The 19778-nt window shown below is 33.6% G+C and overlaps 1 protein-coding gene across 2 annotated transcripts; it reads right to left on the bottom strand.

The window, feature by feature from the left end:
• On the bottom strand, nucleotides 12714-18925 carry LOC109355833 (dynamin-related protein 1B-like). 2 transcript variants are annotated; one of them, XM_019599068.1, is made up of 16 exons: nucleotides 18635-18925; nucleotides 18385-18448; nucleotides 18156-18260; nucleotides 17582-17683; nucleotides 17060-17110; nucleotides 16887-16948; nucleotides 16441-16531; nucleotides 15717-15781; nucleotides 15030-15224; nucleotides 14771-14890; nucleotides 14485-14555; nucleotides 14155-14380; nucleotides 13874-13924; nucleotides 13505-13733; nucleotides 13113-13252; nucleotides 12714-12845 (listed from the first exon to the last, which is right to left on the bottom strand). In XM_019599068.1, the coding sequence occupies exons 1-16, from the start codon at nucleotides 18761-18763 to the stop codon at nucleotides 12717-12719; spliced, it is 1830 nt and encodes a 609-aa protein (XP_019454613.1). In that variant the 5' UTR covers nucleotides 18764-18925; the 3' UTR covers nucleotides 12714-12716. The 2 variants fall into 2 exon arrangements, with proteins under 2 accessions (XP_019454613.1, XP_019454614.1); XM_019599069.1 differs by lacking the exon at nucleotides 17060-17110.

The following is a 19778-nucleotide window of genomic DNA, read 5'->3' as shown; positions in this document are numbered from 1 at the left end:
TAGAACTGTAAATAATAAATTTACGGAATATTAATATTTAATTCAATTTATATTTAATTTTATTTAAATTTATGATCAGTTATAAAAATGGAATATAAATTTGCAGAATTATAATTAAAAAATTTGTGAAAAATTAATTGAGTAATATCTATCCATTAATGTTTTACATCAATTCCGATAATTTGTTCATATTTGGATTTATTAATGCACACTTATAATTATATTGTGGAAACTTAATACATATTTATAATTATATTAATAAATAAATAATTAAATAAGTATATTTTTAATGTCATAAAGAAATATAAAATTCATTTTTTGGATAAGTTACAAAAATAATATTATACATAATAATTCAACGCATGAAATGGATGCTAAAATAATTTCATTGAATTTATAAAAAAACGAGTTCATCCTAGTCATTTGCGAGCACTAGAAGGCATTCTTAGTCATTACAGTCCAGTTCGTGCGACAACATTTACGATTCAGCAACAAAATGTGTTGCTGCATATATTGGAAAAGGCATACTTCCACATATATTTGCAATATGATTATTTTTAGTTGTGTTGGGAATGAGTTATTATTTGTTGCGGAAAGAAATTTACCGCAACAATAACCACGTAGCTTTGAGCATCCGAACATCGAGTTCAGCACATAACATTCCGACCATCGAGATTGGTTCTAGTTCCCGGGGTACACAAAGTGCTCCAGCAACAACAGGAGATCCCAACACCAGAAAGAATCTTTAGACGACTTTACTTTATAATTAATGAATGCATATGTAGTTAGTTTAGATTGCAAACTCTCCCTAGCATGTAAATGATGTCGATTCACTCGACTAACCATCTGCTTACATGTTATTACTTGAAAGTTCAAAGTTCAAACTATGAAAAAGTTGTGAAGCATTTATTTTTAATTCAAGCATGTATTTTTAATTCTCACTACACCACTTTAAGTGAAGAAATTTGTGGAAAATTAATTGAGTAATATCTATCCATTTATGTTTTACATCAATTCCGATAATTTGTTCATATTTGGATCTATTAATGCACACTTATAATTATATTGTGGAAACTTAATACACATTTATAATTATATTGATAAATAAATAATTAAATAAGTATATTTTTAATGTCATAAAGAAATATAAAATTCATTTTTTGGATAAGTTACAAAAATAATATTATACATAATAATTCAACGCATGAAATGGATGCTAAAATAATTTCATTGAATTTAAAAAAAAAACGAGTCCTTCTTAGTCATTTGCGAGCACTAGAAATATAAAGACCGTGTTCTCTCAAATCACATTTTCAACATTACCTATTTACCTTCTTAGCCTTCATCCGTGGTAAGAATCTTTTCGCTCTCTCTCTCTTTATGACATATAAACTTTATCTCTAACTAATACAGAATTTGATTCCATGAATTTAGGGCATTTTGGAACATGGGTTTTTTTAATCCTCTCAAGTCCCCAATTTCCACGTTACTGATTACCTTCTTAGTCTTCATCCATGGTAAGAATCTTTTCGTTGTCTCTCTTATGACTTATAAACTTTATTTTGACCCATAAATGATTTGTTTCCATAAATTTATGTCATTTTGGAACAATGATTTTTTTTAATCCAGTTTATTGACCTCCAATGATTCTACATAGTTAAATTTAACACAACCAAAATTGTCATTAAGCCTTAAAATTAATAATTTGTTTGTTGTTGAAAAAAGAATATATAGTCTTAAGCCTTAATATCCACATAATCTATAGCTAGAAAACAACACAAACTTGATTCACTCAATGTTCTACGTATTTAAATTCTGTTTGTAACTCACAATTTTCCACTTTATATTTTAAGAAAATGATAGAGGTATGCAAATTGATGCTATTGATTGCTTACACATGCTTCGGCACCATTCTCACTCTTACTATAAAGATGTGGAGCATTCCCATCACCACAGTACCCCAAATTGTCAAGATTGTTATTACCATAATGACAATCTTGATCACAATCGTTATTTCACTATGTGCAATGAAAATATTGAACACTCACATTGTGGACCATAAATAGCTTCAGCTGAAGCTCACTTTCTTCGTCCTCTTCGCAACCGGTTCCCTAAAATTAGTGAAAAAGGTTGTGGACGAGAATTTATATTTTCAAAACGACGTCATGAAAAGTATATACCCTTACGGCTAATATGCCGCATGGATGACGTTTACTCTACTCTCACACATTACGGGAGGCAAAGTTATCAACCTTCCTTTCGAGACTGGGACACTCTAGTTCGTGTGGCAACATTTACGATTCAGCAACAAAATGTGTTGTTGCATATATTGGAAAAGGCATACTTTCACATATATGTGCAATAGGATTATTTCTAGTTGTGTTGGGAATGGGTTATTATTTGTTGCGGAAATGAATTTACCGCAACAATAACCATGTAGCTTTGAGCATCCGAACATCGAGTTCAGCACACAACATTCCGACCATCGAGATTGGTTCTACTTCCCAGGGTACTCAAAGTGCTCCAGGAACAACAAGAGATTCCAACACCAGAAAGAATCTTTAGACGAATTTACTTTATAATTAATGAATGCGTATATAGTTAGTTAAGATTGCATACTCTCCCTAACATGTAAATGATGTCGATTTACTCGACCAACCACCTGCTTACTTGTTATTACTTGAAAGTTCAAACAATGAAAAAGTTGTGAAAATAATATAGTTTTAAGCCTGAATATTCACATAATCTATAGTTAAAAACAACACAAACTTGATTCCCTCAATGTTCTACGTATTTAAATTCTGTTTGTAACTCACAATTTTCCATTTTTTATTTTAAGAAAATGATAGAGGTAGGGAAATTGATGCTATTGATTGCTTACAAATGCTTCGGTAACATTCTCACTCTTACTTTGAAGATATGGAGCATTCCCATCACCACAGTACCCCAACCAGTCAAGATTGTTATTACCATAATGACAATCTTGATCACAATCGTTATTTCACTATCTGCAATGAAAATCTTGAACACTCACATTGTGGACCAGAATCAGCTTCAGCTGAAGCTCATTTTCTTCGTCCTCTTCGCAACTGGTTCCCTAAAATTAGTGGAAAAGGTTGTGGACGAGAATTTATATTTTCAAGACGACGTCAGGAAATGTATTTACCGTTGCGGCAAATATGCCGCATGGATGAGGTTTACTCTACTAGCACACATTACGGGAGGCAAAGTTATCAACCTTCCTTTCGAGACTGGAACACTCTAGTTCGTGCAACAACATTTAAGATTTAACAACAAAATGTATTGCTGCATATCTTGGAAAAGGCATACTTCCACATATATTTGCAATATGATTATTTCTAGTTGGGTTGGGAATGAGTTATTATTTGTTGCGTAAAAGAATTTACCGCAGCAATAACCACGTAGCTTTGAGCATCCGAACATCGAGTTTAGCACACAACATTCCGTCCATCGAGATTGGTTCTAGTTCCCGGGGTACTCAAAGTGCTCTAGCAACAAGAGGAGATCCCAACACTAGAAAGAATCTTTAAGACGAATTTACTTTATAATTAATGAATGCGTATATAGTTAGTTAAGATTGCATACTCTCCCTAACATGTAAATGATGTCGATTTACTCGACCAACCACCTGCTTACTTGTTATTACTTGAAAGTTCAAACAATGAAAAAGTTGTGAAAATAATATATAGTCTTAATCCTTAATATCCACATAATCTATAGTTAGAAAACAACACAAACTTGATTCCCTCAATGTTCTACGTATTTAAATTCTGTTTGTAACTCACAATTATCCATTTTATATTTTAAGAAAATGATAGTGGTATGCAAATTGATGTTATTGATTGCTTACATATGCTTCGGCACCATTCTTACTCTTACTATAAAGATGTGGAGCATTCCCATCATTATAGTACCCAAAATTGTCAAGATTGTTATTACCATAATGACAATCTTGATCACAATCGTTATTTCACTATGTGCAATGAAAATATTGAACACTCACATTGTGGACCATAAATAGCTTCAGCTGAAGCTCACTTTCTTCGTCCTCTTCGCAACCGGTTCCCTAAAATTAGTGAAAAAGGTTGTGGACGAGAATTTATATTTTCAAGACGACGTCATGAAAAGTATATACCCTTGCGGCTAAAATGTCGCACAGATGACGTTTACTCTACTCGCACACATTATGGGAGGCAAAGTTATCAACCTTCCTTTCGAGACTGGGACACTCCAGTTCGTGCGGCAACATTTACGATTCAGCAACAAAATGTGTTGTTGCATATCTTGGAAAATGCATACTTTCACATATATGTGCAATAGGATTATTTCTAGTTGTGTTGGGAATGGGTTATTATTTGTTGCGGAAAGGAATTTACCGCAACAATAACCACGTGGCTTTGAGCATCTGAACATCGAGTTCAGCACACAACATTCCGACCATCGAGATTGGTTCTACTTCCCGGGGTACTCAAAGTGCTCCAGGAACAACAGGAGATCCCAACACCAGAAAAAATCTTTAGACGAATTTACTTTATAATTAATGAATGTATATATAGTTAGTTAAGATTGCATACTCTCCCTAACATGTAAATGATGTCGATTTACTCGACCAACCACCTGCTTACTTGTTATTACTTGAAAGTTCAAACAATGAAAAAGTTGTGAAAATAATATAGTTTTAAGCCTGAATATTCACATAATCTATAGTTAAAAACAACACAAACTTGATTCCCTCAATGTTCTACGTATTTAAATTCTGTTTGTAACTCACAATTTTCCATTTTTTATTTTAAGAAAATGATAGAGGTAGGGAAATTGATGCTATTGATTGCTTACAAATGCTTCAGTAACATTCTCACTCTTACTTTGAAGATATGGAGCATTCTCATCTCCACAGTACCCCAACCAGTCACAATCGTTATTTCACTATCTGCAATGAAAATCTTGAACACTCACATTGTGGACCAGAAACAGCTTCAGCTGAAGCTCATTTTCTTCGTCCTCTTCGCAACCGGTTCCTTAAAATTAGTGGAAAAGGTTGTGGACGAGAATTTATATTTTCAAGACGACGTCATGAAATGTATTTACCCTTACCGCAAATATGCCGCATGGATGACGTTTACTCTACTTGCACACATTACGGGAGGCAAAGTTATCAACCTTCCTTTCGAGATTGGAACACTCTAGTTCATGCAATAACATTTACGATTCAACAACAAAATGTATTGCTGCATATCTTGGAAAAGGCATACTTCCACATATATTTGCCATATGATTATTTCTAGTTGGGTTGGGAATGAGTTATTATTTGTTGTGGAAAGGAATTTACCGCAACAATAACCATGTAGCTTTGAGCATCCCAACATCGAGTTCAGCACACAACATTCCGTCCATCGAGATTGGTTCTAGTTCCCGGGGTACTCAAAGTGCTCTAGCAACAACAGGAGATTCCAACACCAGAAAGAATCTTTAGACGACTTTACTTTATAATTAATGAATGCATATGTAGTTAGTTTAGATTGCAGACTCTCCCTAGCATGTATATGATGTCGATTCACTCGACTAACTACCTGCTTACATGTTATTACTTGAAAGTTCAAACAATGAAAAAGTTGTGAAAATAATATATAGTCTTAATCCTTAATATCCACATAATCTATAGTTAGAAAACAACACAAACTTGATTCCCTCAATGTTCTACGTATTTAAATTTTGTTTGTAACTCACAATTTTCCATTTTTTATTTTAAGAAAATGATAGAGGTATGCAAATTGATGCTATTGATTGCTTATATATGCTTCGGCACCATTCTCATTCTTACTATAAAGATGTGGAGCATTCCCATCACAACAGTACCCCAAATTGTTCAGATTGTTATTACCATAATGACAATCTTGATCACAATCGTTATTTCAGTATCTGCAATGAAAATCTTGAGCACTCACATTGTGGACCAGAAACAGCTTCAGCTGAAGCTCACTTTCTTCGTGCTCTTCGCAACCAGTTCCCTAAAATTAGTGGAAAAGGTTGTGGACGAGAATTTTTATTTTCAAGACGACGTCATGAAAAGTATATACCCTTGCGGCAAATATGTTTCATGGATGACATTTAATCTATTCGCACACATTACGGGAGGCAAAGTTATCAACCTTCCTTTCGAGACTGGGACAGTCCAGTTCGTGCGGCAACATTTACGATTCAACAACAAAATGTGTTGCTGCATATCTTGGAAAAGACATACTTCCACATATATTTGCAATAGGATTGTTTCTAGTGGTGTTGGAATGGGTTATTATTTGTTGCGGAAAGGAATTTACCACAACAATAACCACGTAGCTTTGAGCATCCGAACATCGAGTTTAACACGCAATATTCCGATCATCGAAATTGGTTCTACTTCCCGGGGTACTCAAAGTGCTCCAGCAACAACAATGCATATATAGTTAGTTTAGATTACAGACTCTCCCTAGCATGTAAATGATGTCGATTCACTCGACTAACCACCTGCTTACATGTTATTATTTGAAAGTTCAAACAATGAAAAAGTTGTGAAAAGAATATATAGTCTTAAGCCTTAATATCCACATAATCTATAGTTAAATTCTATGTATTTAAATTCTGTTTGTAACTCACAATTTTCCATTTTATATTTTAAGAAAATGAGAGAGGTATGCAAATTGATGCTATTGATTGCTTACATATGCTTCGGCACTATTCTCACTCTTACTATGAAGATGTGGAGCATTCCCATCACCACAGTACCCTAAATAGTCAAGATTTTATTACCATAATGACAATCTTGATCACAATCGTTATTTCACTATGTGCAATGAAAATCTTGAGCACTCACATCGTAGACCAGAAATAGCTTCAGCTGAAGCTCACTTTCTTCGTCCTCTTCGCAACCGGTTCCCTAAAATTAGTGGAAAAGGTTGTGGACGAAAATTTATATTTTCAAGACGACGTCATGAAAAGTATTTACCCTTGCGCCAAATATGCTGCACGGATGAGATTTACTCTACTCGCACACATTACGGGAGGCAAAGTTATCAACCTTCCTTTCGAGACTGGGATAGTCCAGTTCGTGCGACAACATTTACAATTCAGCAACAAAATGTGTTGCTGCATATCTTGGAAAAGGCATATTTCCACATATAATTGCAATATGATTATTTCTAGTTGTGTTGGGAATGAGTTATTATTTGTTGCGGAAAGGAATTTACCGCAACAATAACCACGTAGCTTTGAGCATCCGAACATCGAGTTCAGCACACAACATTCCGTCCATCGAGATTGGTTCTAGTTCCTGGGGTACTCAAAGTGCTCCAGCAACAACAGGAGATTCCAACACCAGAAAGAATCTTTAGACGACTTTACTTTATAATTAATGAATGCATATGTAGTTAGTTTAGATTGCAGACTCTCCCTAGCATGTAAATGATGTCGATTCACTCGACTAACGACCTGCTTACATGTTATTACTTGAAAGTTCAAACAATGAAAAAGTTGTGAAAATAATATATAGTCTTAAGCCTTAATATCCACATAATCTATAGTTAGAAAACAACACAAACTTGTTTCCCTCAATGTTCTACGTATTTAAATTTTGTTTGTAACTCACAATTTTCCATTTTTTATTTTAAGAAAATGATAGAGGTATGCAAATTGATGCTATTGATTGCTTACATATGCTTTGGCACCATTCTCACTCTTACTTTGAAGATGTGGAGCATTCGCATCACCACAGTACCCCAAATAGTCAAGATTGTTATCACCATAATGACAATCTTGATCACAATCGTTATTTCAGTATGTGCAATGAAAATCTTGAGCACTCACATTGTGGACCAGTAACAACTTCAGCGGAAGCTCACTTTCTTCATCCTCTTCACAACCGGTTCCCTAAAATTAGTGGAAAATGTTTTGGACGAGAATTTATATTTTCAAGACGACGTCATGAAAAGTATTTACCCTTACGGAAAATATGTCACATGGATGACGTTTCCTCTATTCGCACACATTATGGGAGACAAAGTTATCAACATTGCTTTTGAGATTGGGACAGTCTAGTTCGTGCGGCAACATTTATGATTCAGCAACAAAATGTGTTGCTGCATATCTTGGAAAAGGCCTACTTCCACATATATGTGCAATATGAATATTTCTAGTTGTGTTAGGAATGGGTTATTATTTGTTGCGGAAAGGAATTTACCGCAACAATAACCACGTTTCTTTAAGCATCCAAACATCGAGTTCAGCACACAACATTCCGATCATCGAGATTGGTTCTGCTTTCCGGGGTACTCAAAGTGCTCCAGCAACAACAGGAGATCCCAACACCAGAAAGAATCTTTAGACGACTTTACTTTATAATTAATGAATGCATATGTAATTAGTTTAGATTGCAGACTCTCCCTAGCATGTAAATGATGTCGATTCACTCGACTAACCATCTGCTTACATGTTATTACTTGAAAGTTCAAACAATGAAAAAGTTGTGAAACATTTATTTTTAATTCAAACATGTATTTTTAATTCTCACTACACCACTTTAAGTGAAGAAAATAACTGCTTCGAAACTCAGTCACATAATATGATATTCAACCAAGATGAATATACATATCTTAATGCCAATCATTGTATATCAAGAAAAAATGTAACCGGCATGTGGATAAGAGAATTTAATGATCAAAGAGGACAATTAGAAAACGATGTTGCAAGCCTTCCTACAACTTTATTTTTATCATCTACAGTTCCAGACTTAGCTTTAAATAACTTATGAAATTACTTAAGACACCAAACTTCCTATGTCACATTTCCTCAACACCAATTGTATTAATACATATCTTTTTATAATGGTTGCACTTGAAATCTCTAAAACTCATAACAAACAAATATGTTCCCATATACATCAATTACGTTTTTGATAAAGGCCCGCACCATATATTCGATGTATTGCTCAGCAATACCCCAGGCATCATTATGCCATTACTCTATACTCAAAATGAAATTGTACTTGGAAATTTAATTTTATCTCTAACAGCAAAAAAAATCAAACCTAGATACACACTGACGGCAACTTTTGTATGTCCCGGAAGGTCAACCAGTGTAAGATTTACAAGTGAATAGTTAAAAAATTCAACGCATGAAATGGATGCTAAAATAATTTCATTGAATTTAAAAAAATAGCAAACACAAAGAAACCGTATGTGAGGAAGAAAATATTTCATATACTTACACTCTTGTCCCATGAGACATTTTTCAAGTACACAATATTTTGGTTGTTGGAAAGATAATGCTTGCTACTGAACTCTAGTTATTTTTCAAGTAGACAATATTTCATGTATCAAAGCTTCGACTCTTCTAGGGTACACCTCCGACGGAATCTCTTCAGCCTCGCTACAAAATGAAATGGACGAAATGAGTTCATTGGCTAAATAAAAAAGTTAATGGAGACAAGGTTACTAGTACCATAGCAAAAGAAAGAAATAGAAAGGAGGTCATAGTGCTATAGTTGGGAACAAAAGAAAAAAGAAGTTAAAGTGTTGAAATATGTGTTTGAAAGTACTCATAAAAGATCCATAACTTAAAAATAAATTAAGATATTTTTTTGGGGACTCCAATTCAAATTACACGGACTCCACATAACTTTAATACTCATTCTGGTTTCCAAGGGGTTCACTGCCCAAAACAAATAAACAATGTCAAACCCACAAAATATCCCTACAGAACCGGCCAAATCCACCAACCAAACGGAGCCACATCACTCTATTCACGTGGGCTTCCAGCCATTGGAGATTGAAGGGAATCCTTATCCCTCAATGCAATCCATCCCTTCCAATCCAAATGTGTCACGTCCATGTTCTTATCTCATTTCAACAGCCATTGCAAATTCAACTAACAATGGTCCAACTTATCACAATACAATGCAATTCATTCCTTCCAATCCTGATTTGGCACGTGGAGATTATCATCCATTCTCAACAACAACTCACTCTTCAATCAACACAGGTCCTCAAACCAATTCATCAAATTCTACTCCGGGTCTAAATTCAATTATCAACTTAGAGGACAAGGTTGCTCTCAATGGGTCAGGTATTGATAGGTCGCTGGACCCAGTCTCCAATATGGATGACTCCCAATTGGGCTTAATTCAAAAAGGGCCAGAATTGTTCCAGGATGGATGAATGATTATGTTACTTACTAAGTTTTATTTAATTATGTTTATTTTCCTACTTTATTAAAAACATATTAAGTAAGATAATGCCAAGTGTATGACTAGTATTCTAAGTAGGGTTTCTATTGTATTTAAAACCTATTGGCTGTTGTGGATTATGAAAAATATTTAGAGCTTTGCTCATCTTCTTTTCTTTGTTTATTATTCACAACCCTGTAATTTGCTCTCTTGGTAGTTAAGTTCTACTGATAAGTTAAAACTTAAAAACTATATGAATTATGCACAGTCTTAAAGTTCTCACAACCTGATAAATAAAATGATATTTACTTGTTAATGTTTATATCTCACCTTGAGGGATTGAAGAAATATCCTTGGAGCGACCTATTTCTCTATTGTTCAAATCACTTATATCCTGCCTAACAGTAGCTACAGAGCATACAACATAAAGATCATAAATTCATAAATTTAACACGAGAAACTTCGTAAGCCACATCTAAAGTTTAGACTAATTACTTTCAATGTTTCAAAAGGTACACTAGTTCTTGAAGATTCAATTATTATTACACTTATGATTTATCCATTCAAGAGAGGTGGTCGAAATTATATTGAACTCTATAGAAAATGTGTGTAGCTTTTAAAGGAAAAAGGATATATCAATTTTGATTAAGCCAAGGGATATCAATGTAATTTTCCTTGGTTAATACAAGTTACAAACTCCTGCAAGTCATGATATTATCATCGCCAACATTTGACACAAAAATTAACACAGACTTCTACACATCATTATAATCAACATTTGTTCAAAAACCAGCTAAAGTTAGTTGCTACTAGACTGACGTTAAGTGCAATACACATAATGCTTTTAGTGGGAGAAAAGTGTGTAGACAGGTATGATCCCAAAATCAATAAATTTCTTCTTTGGATGGTGCATAAATTAAGCATATTATCGCCCTTCATCAATCTTATGAAGTTCCAAAATAAGAGGGCGTAGTGTGACAATGCGTAAAAAAAACCAGTATTACTAACCACAAGTTCATATATACACAGTACATAACATATATTCATACAAGAATAGGCTAATAGTAATAGGCATCAAACCTTACATGGATGTATGCGTGCAATATATGCAAGCTTGAATACACCTTGTTGTATATAAAAATAAGTACCTTTAGGGTCTGTTTGCGAGTTGGTTTTTGGAGGGCAATGGAGGAAAGGGGAAGGCTTGGAAGGCATGAAATACACTTATGAGATGGCTCTCAAGCCTTCCCTTTCCCTTCCTTCCCCTCCAAACTCGCAAACAAACCCTTAAGATAAATGCCCAAACCATACTGTCGATGTCATGCACAATTCTACCTGGTTGACCCGCTGATAATAATAACGAGGATGTTAGAAAACTTCAAAAAACATCTTAGACACGCACAATAGAGCATGAAACAAGATTTCCAGGGACTCTCCAAAACTGAAGATTTCCAGGGACTCTGCAACATAAATAAATAATTAAAATAACAACAATAAAATCTTAATTTCACTCAACTAAACACATCAAACTATACCATGCAATGTCATAAATCATGTCTAAATATAACTAGAATGCATCAAAATTATATCTTAGGAAAAATGAATTTATATATAAAATGGATAATGTAAGATGAAATAATAGATAGATAATGGAAGAAGAGACCTGAGCACCATCTGTCAGAGATATTTCCAAAATATCTGAATTCACATAACGCGTATATACATATTTTGGTTTCATAATATATGAAACATAATGATAATATGATTCGAGCCAAAGATGTGTTACTTACCAAACAATGTACTTTACCACTAAGCTACAGAACTCATTCAAATAAGAAGTGAACCGTTTTTGTATATGACTATTCGTGATTTAGTGTAGAAACCCAAAAGTGTTTCTTTTCACCAAGTGGCCTTTATTTCTCTATAAATAGAGAAACTTCAAGTCATAATATGACATCCGAAGATCAGAAATTTCTCATCTAAGAAATCATCCTACATTTCTCTAATGCATGAGAGAAGTGTAGGAAACATAGATTTGTAAACTACTATCGAAAGATATGTTTGGTGTGTTGGTGCAAAACACATTAAGGTTTTCCAAAGTATCCTTAAAGGGATTCGCTGTTCATCCCATTTGCATCCATTATACTTAAAATGGTAGGGACGAATCGAACCTAAAGATGACAACACATATTTTGGAGGTTTCTACATGCATATCAAAAAATATTAAAATTTTGAACTCATATTTACTCTTTTAAATCAAATAAATTTTGAACTCATATTTTAAAAGAGTAAAATTTTATATCAAATAAATTTTATTTAACATGTTTTATAACACTCACTTAACCAAAACTATTTTGACTTTTACTAAAATATTAAAATATTTGATTTAAAATTTTACTCTTTGTCAACGTATAAAGAATTGTATCATGAATTAGAAAGAAAATAAAAATTGTCCCCATAAAACTAAAATTCAAACTCTGAGAAATAGCACCAGTGCTTCCTATTTATCCCATGCAACTGCCTCAATTTCTGATAGTGCACTTCTGTATAGCTCTAGCCTCTTTGAAAGGTTCGTTCGTCGCTGCATGATTGCAGGATCCTCATTTAGCAATGAAGCTAGTTGTTTTCCCTGCAAAATCAATATGTGAGATGAAGAACATGCAAAACATGACTATTGTATTAAAAAAGTGGCTCAATATATGAGGCTCCTTCTTAATATGGTATGGGGAGAATGCATGTACAATAAATAGTCTTACTCTCACAAACAAAAAATGTATTCAGGATTTGAATACATAACATTCAGATCACATGGTGAACAACCTTATATTTAAGCCGAGGCTCATACTCGAAACATGGCTATTGTATTGCTGAAGAAAAAAATTAAAGAAAAGCTCACCTCCCTTTTCCCCAACTCTGTAAAGAAATGATCAAGTAAGCTGCGCTTAGCCTCACGCACTTGGCAATAAACTACAGATTTGGGAATAGTATGCCTCAGGCCGCTGCATACCATGTTCACATAGGACAAGACAGTAGTGGCTGTTGTATTTCAAAGAATATCAGTAAAGGAAAGAATGAGGGAAACAATGCTTCAAATTTCATGAACATATGTTGGGTAATGTACTTAATATGATGAACACAACTATCATAGGCTATTACTGGACTTCTTTCTTATTTGAATTATTCCATTAAGATTAAATAAGTCATGTATGCGTAACTCACTTGGTAGAGCTATAAGACATAAAATGTGAACACGTGGGGTGTAATTCTTAGCTAAATTCAACTACTTACCAATTCGACGAAGATAAGCATCATTATATCTGTCAAATAGTGAGTGAGTTGGATTTCCTCCTTTCTCCGCGTCTTGGGGAAGTTTGCGAAAAAATTCAACAGTCAAATAACCACTTTCCATGTCTACCAACAGCAGAGTCGCTTTCTTACTTTCTTCTCTCATCCTCTCCAATGATTCAACAGCTGCACTTCCAAGTTCTACTCTCAAGGTGGGATATTGTTTTAATTCCTACAATTAAGAGAAAACTGCAACCATTAAGACAATGAAACAACAATGTATTAACTTAGACATTTTGCTAAGTTAATAAAACAGCTATGCAGGCTTAAACATGTAGAGAAATACATAAAAATAAGAATTTTGCTACTTGCCACTGTCCCATTCATAGATTTCTGAATCAAATCCTTCAAAATTCCATGAACCTGAAACATTAGACAAGTAAGTTATTAACTGAATAACTCATAACGCTAAAACTAAAATCTTCTGAAGACAATTCTCCAAAATTAGCTTCATCTTTGTCTTATAATAAGTAGTCCAGACTAAAATTTTAGAGATAAATACAGATTTGTCACACATAGTTTCTTTAAAGGAACATGTTCCAAAATGCATTTCTTTGAAAAATAATCACTGTTTTTTGTGCATAAATATATACCGTATCTACAGCTGCTTCAGCAGGGCCCCTAATCGATACTAAGCAAGATTCAATAAGGCGACGATATCCTTGCTCGGGAGCGATGAGATGAGGTTGATATCCATCTGCTTCAGTTATTAGCTTTCGCACAGTGTCCAGTGACAGATGTTTATCAAACTGCAGTCTTTTTAGAGCTGCTGGAAATTGATTGTCAAATACTTGGTAAATTTTCTCACCGCCAGGACGTCTGTATACATTCAATCACTTCCAAGATCAAAATGGATCTGTCTGAATGGAAGAATTGCATTTTAATTTGTTATATAGACTACACAACAGGGGAAACGGACATACATGCCATCAAGATGATCTTTAAATATCTGATCAAAAGTTCGACAGATTTCCATTACCACGTACAACTTCCCCTGAAAATGGAGAAAGAACATTAATTATTCATGCACTTGTAAATGCAAATGGTAGGCAGTGAGGTGTGGAAACAAACCAACAAAAAAAACAGGACAACCTATATGTGAAGAGCAGTTTGCACTTGTAAAAAATTTGCAAATTAAAAATCTTCTTATTTCTTTAGTTGTTACTTGTTAGGGAGGGTATGGGTGAAGAGTTGGAGGAATTAGCTTACTCCAGTATCAGCAGCAATCGGTTTCCCAATACGGCTAAGTTCGGACTCCAAGTCAATAATAGTCTTGCTAATAAGTGACTGAAGGCTAGGGATCCGAGACTTGATGACAGATTCCAAATGCTGAAAATTTAAAACCATATTTGATAAAACAATAAAAGAAAAGGACTTTAATCAACTCAGCAATATGATAGTACCTCCAAAATCAATGTCATTAAAATTTCAAGTATTACATCAGGAAGAGGTTGGCAATTCAGCATACCTTAGATAGCACCTTTCCTAGATGCACAGAGCCCATTCTGCTAGCAAGATGTCTATATTCTGGTGTGCTAGCAAAATATTCATTCTCTCTACGCCGAGCAGCAATCATATCAACATTTTTATTGATATCAGCTTGAGAGCGGTTAACAACACCAATCCAAGGGAAATTTAGCTTATATGCTCTCCCTTCAAGCATCTAGAAAAGGGAACAGAAGAGAGAAAACATTAAGTGGAAAGTCACTTCATGAACTCGACAAATTTGAATCTAGTAATTTAAGCTTACAAGAAGAAAAGGTGAAACAAGGAAGTTTTACCAATAGGGAAACAGTTGATTGTGTGATTCTAAAATTTAATTACTGATGTTAAGACATGTAAGGGAAAATATAAGCCAAAACATAAATCTCATTAAACAAGTGCAAGATGATATTATTCCCATCTTCCATTCCATTAAGTAGCATGATGCTTACACATAAGGAAAAAAAAGATTTTCCGCCACATTTCTACCATATAATTTTAAGTTTATGTGTATACTACAATCTTAGCTTATACTGCTTTTATGTGATTACAAAATAACTCTTCCCATACCGAAACGTCGACTCGAGGACATGAAGGAAATAATTTTGCATGATGTAAACCTTCCACTGCAGCATACTATTTCTGTATTTGAGAAGGGGAAGAGAATGCTTACATCAACTGCATCAGTACCCTTGTCCATAAGATCAATCTTTGTCAAAACTCCAAATGTCCTTTCACCTGAAAATTTTGATAAGCCATAATGCTTGAAAAACAATTGATCTTAAGCTACAATTTAATCCAATCACTAGTAAACTAATCTTGAAAATATTTGAGTTGTCTCCTTATATAAAGGCCAAGATATACTGACATTGAATCATTCACAATCAAGAAGCATGAAAGTGACCAAAAATTTGAATATGCTCAATAAATAACCAACGGTATAAACTTTAAGAAACAAAGCTACCATGTCTCAGAAAATTCATCAAGAAGTCTTACCATCTTCTCATAAGTTATAACTTCAAAGTTCAAACCATGAAAAGATTGTGAAGAAAATACTCAATACATCTCTGAAGTCTGAAGAAAATAATTGCTTAGAATCTCAGTCACATAACTTGGTGTTCAATCAAGTTGAATTTACCCATCTTAATGCCAATCATTGTGTATCAAGGAAAATTGTAATTGGCGTTCTATGTAGATATGATAATTTATTGATCAAAGAGGCCCAATAGAAAAATATGTTGCAAGCCTTCCTACAATTTTAATTTTATCATCTATAGTTCAAGTCTTTAAGCTTTAGCTAACTTATGAAATTACTTAATACAGCTAACTTCGTATACACATTTCCTCAGCTCCAATACTATATAAAAAACAAAAACAAATTATGTTCAGCATCATACCTTTAGGGTCTACTTCACGGGAAATCTTAATTGCATCTGAGGTAGCAATATCTTGATTGGCAGGAGATATTGCCAAAATAATGCAATTTGGCTGCAATAAGTGATAGCTTTAAGTATTGCATTCAGTGATGTCATGCTATGGAAGTTTAGCTTGTACCATAGGTGCTCATTCATCTAAATAAATAAATAAATCATAGTAGAAGGATTTATCTATTTTTAGAGTTAGACGAGCTTTTTATAGCCACCGGTATGAATGGCTGAAATTGAATATAATGTCATGAGCATTAAGCAAATGTTTTTATACAAAACTTGATATAATCATTGCATTTAACTTCTCTAAACCTCATAGCAAACAAATATGTTCCCATATGCATCAAACCTTTCCTGGATGTATGCATGCAACTTATGCAAGCTTGCACTCACTTGTTGTATATAAGAATAATTACCTTTTCGATAAAGGCCCGAACCATATTTTCGATGTCTTGCACAATGCTATCAGGTTGACCCTCTGCAATACCCCAACAACATTATGCCATTACTCTGTATTTATGATGAAATTGTACTTGGAAATTTAATTTTATCTTTAACGGCAAAGCAAAAATTCAATCTAGAAACTCACCGACGGCAACTTTTGTAAGCCCGGGAAGATCAACCAATGTAAGATTTACAACTGAAAAGTTAAAATATTCAATGCATGAATGGGTGCTTAAATATTTACATTGAATTTAAAAACAGTAATAGCAAACACAAAGAAGCTCTATGTGGAGAAGGAATTATTTCCCACCACCAAAATATTGTCTATCTGGAAAATGTCTCATGGGACAAGAGTGTAAGTATACGGAAGTGAAAGATAAGCCTTGTTGCTACTGAACTCTAGTTATTTTTGTTACTCATCATTATTTAAATTATTTGACTTAAATAGCAACATCCAAAATAAAAAAACTTATGCACTATGCATCATTGTATTATGCAAGTAAGCAGTGATTAATAAAAATATAGAAACAGTAGTCAACAAGATGATAATATGAAATGAAATGTAACCTAAAAAGTTAAAACTTAGAAAATGACTGAGCTATGCATGGTCTTAATTCTCACAACCTATAGATAAAATAATATTTACTTGCTAATATTTATATCTCACCATGAGGGGAGTAGATACTCAGATGGATGGGAACTGAAGAAATACCCTTGGAGCGACCTGTTTCTCTATCGGTCTCATCGGCGATCTCCTGCCTAAGAGCAGCTAAGAGCAGGCAAAATAAAGATCATAAATTCAGAAATTTTTAACAGGAGAAACTTCATTAGTCACAACTAAGGTTTAGATTAATTACACTCAGTAGTTTCATTGTTTTAAAAACTACACTCATTCTTTAAGATTCAATCATTATTACACTTATCCCCTATGGAGAAGTGATTAAATCATATGGACCTTTCTTAAGGAAATGTAAGTATAGCTTTTGAAAAAAGAAGGATATCAAGTATGATTAAAAGCCAAGGGATATCAATGTAATCTTCCTTGGTTAATACAAACTACTACAAGTCATTATATTATCATCATCAACATTTGACACACAAAAATTAACACACACTTCTACACATCATTATGATCAATATTTGTTAAGAAACCAGATAAAGTTAGTTGCTACTAGACTGATGTTAAGTGCAATACACATAATGCTATTAGTGTGAGAAAAGTGTGTAGACAGATATGATACCAAAATCAGTGAATTTCTTCTTTGGAAGGTGCATAAATTCACCATATTCTCTCCCTTCATCAATCTTATGAAGTTGCAAAACAAGAGGACGCCGTGTAACAATCCCTACATAAAAGACAGTGACAGGTTTACTATCCACAAGTTCATACCATATATTCAGTACATTACATACATTCATATAGTAATAGGCTAATGATGGCAATAGGCATTAACAAACTAAATTAATTACCAGATCCACGAGGTAAAAAATCCTTTCCAACAATACTCTCCAAAACTGAAGATTTTCCAGAGCTCTGCAATATCAATAAATTTATTAACGTAACAACAACAATAATCAAGCATAAATCTCAATAGGTAAGATCGGCTACACAGAACGACGCGATAATGTTATATCATATGTTCGGACATAATAGGAATGAATTAAAATAAAAGGTTAGGAAAACATGAAATATAAAATGGATAATGTAAGATAAGGAGACCTGGCCACCGACGACGGCGATGGAGGGAAGAGCGTCCCAGAGAGTGGGCAATGCAGATTCTTCACCGTGATCACCGAGGGCGGTGCATGCTCTTTGTATTTTATTCACCAATTGTATCAGATTCTCCATAATTCGACCTCACTCGGTGATTATGCTGAAAACTGGAAATGAAGAATCAGAAGAAGAAGAAAAAGGTAACTTGTTCCAAGTTGAAATTTTCAATGTTTGTTCCTTTGAAAAGTTCGTCACCTTTCCCGTTATTACGTAAACATAACAACCAACCTTCTTTTTTCTCGTTCATTTATTTCTAATTTTTTACCTTCACTTCTTCGAAATTAACAACTTCGGTATTTAAGTCCTAATTGTAAATTTGTGTCTATACTAATCTTTTATATAATGGTGTGACTTTAATTCCCCATTTATTTTGATTCCTTTTGGCACTCAACTCTTCAACTTAGACATTATTAGTGCCTTTATTCCAATTAAGTTGCAAAATTTGCCTATGTAGGTAATAAATTGTTATTTGGCCTTTAGACTTTGTTAATTATTAAAATAATAAAACTAAAATACTATAATAAGTATTAATAGGATGATAAGGCCTCACTTGATCCCAGAAATTAACTCAGTAGGATTAGTTCCTTACAAAAAAAGTAAATAATACCATTGGTTATACTAAAAAATATTAATATGAAGAGTGTAAAATGTGTATACTGACAGTGTAAAAATTTATATATAGTCAGTGCATTATTCACCATTCATTTACAATACTTTTATTTAAAAGTCAATAATGACTAAAAACCAATGAGGAATAATGTAGTGACAATATAAAAAACATTTGTACTACCGGTGTATATATCTTTTTCTCTAATATGAATACATAATCATATTAGCACCCTACTTCTACATCAAGTGGGAATGTACTATCTACTTAAGTTTTGTGACTTAAATAGTTGAAGATGAATAGAAGGACTAAATGCACAAGTTGGAAACATGAGGACTAAAAGTGATCAAAATAAAATAGAAGGACCAAAATCACACTTCTTATGTTGAATGGGAAGAGGTAAATATTCCCAAAAAAATTCATCAACTTTTGACTGCATATCCATGTTATTCTTGCCTAGAGAATGTGTATAAACATAGTGGA

This window comes from Lupinus angustifolius, chromosome LG09 (assembly GCF_001865875.1).
Source record: "Lupinus angustifolius cultivar Tanjil chromosome LG09, LupAngTanjil_v1.0, whole genome shotgun sequence".
NCBI classification, from domain to species: Eukaryota; Viridiplantae; Streptophyta; class Magnoliopsida; order Fabales; family Fabaceae; genus Lupinus; species Lupinus angustifolius.
This window is presented reverse-complemented; position numbering and strand designations above follow the sequence as displayed.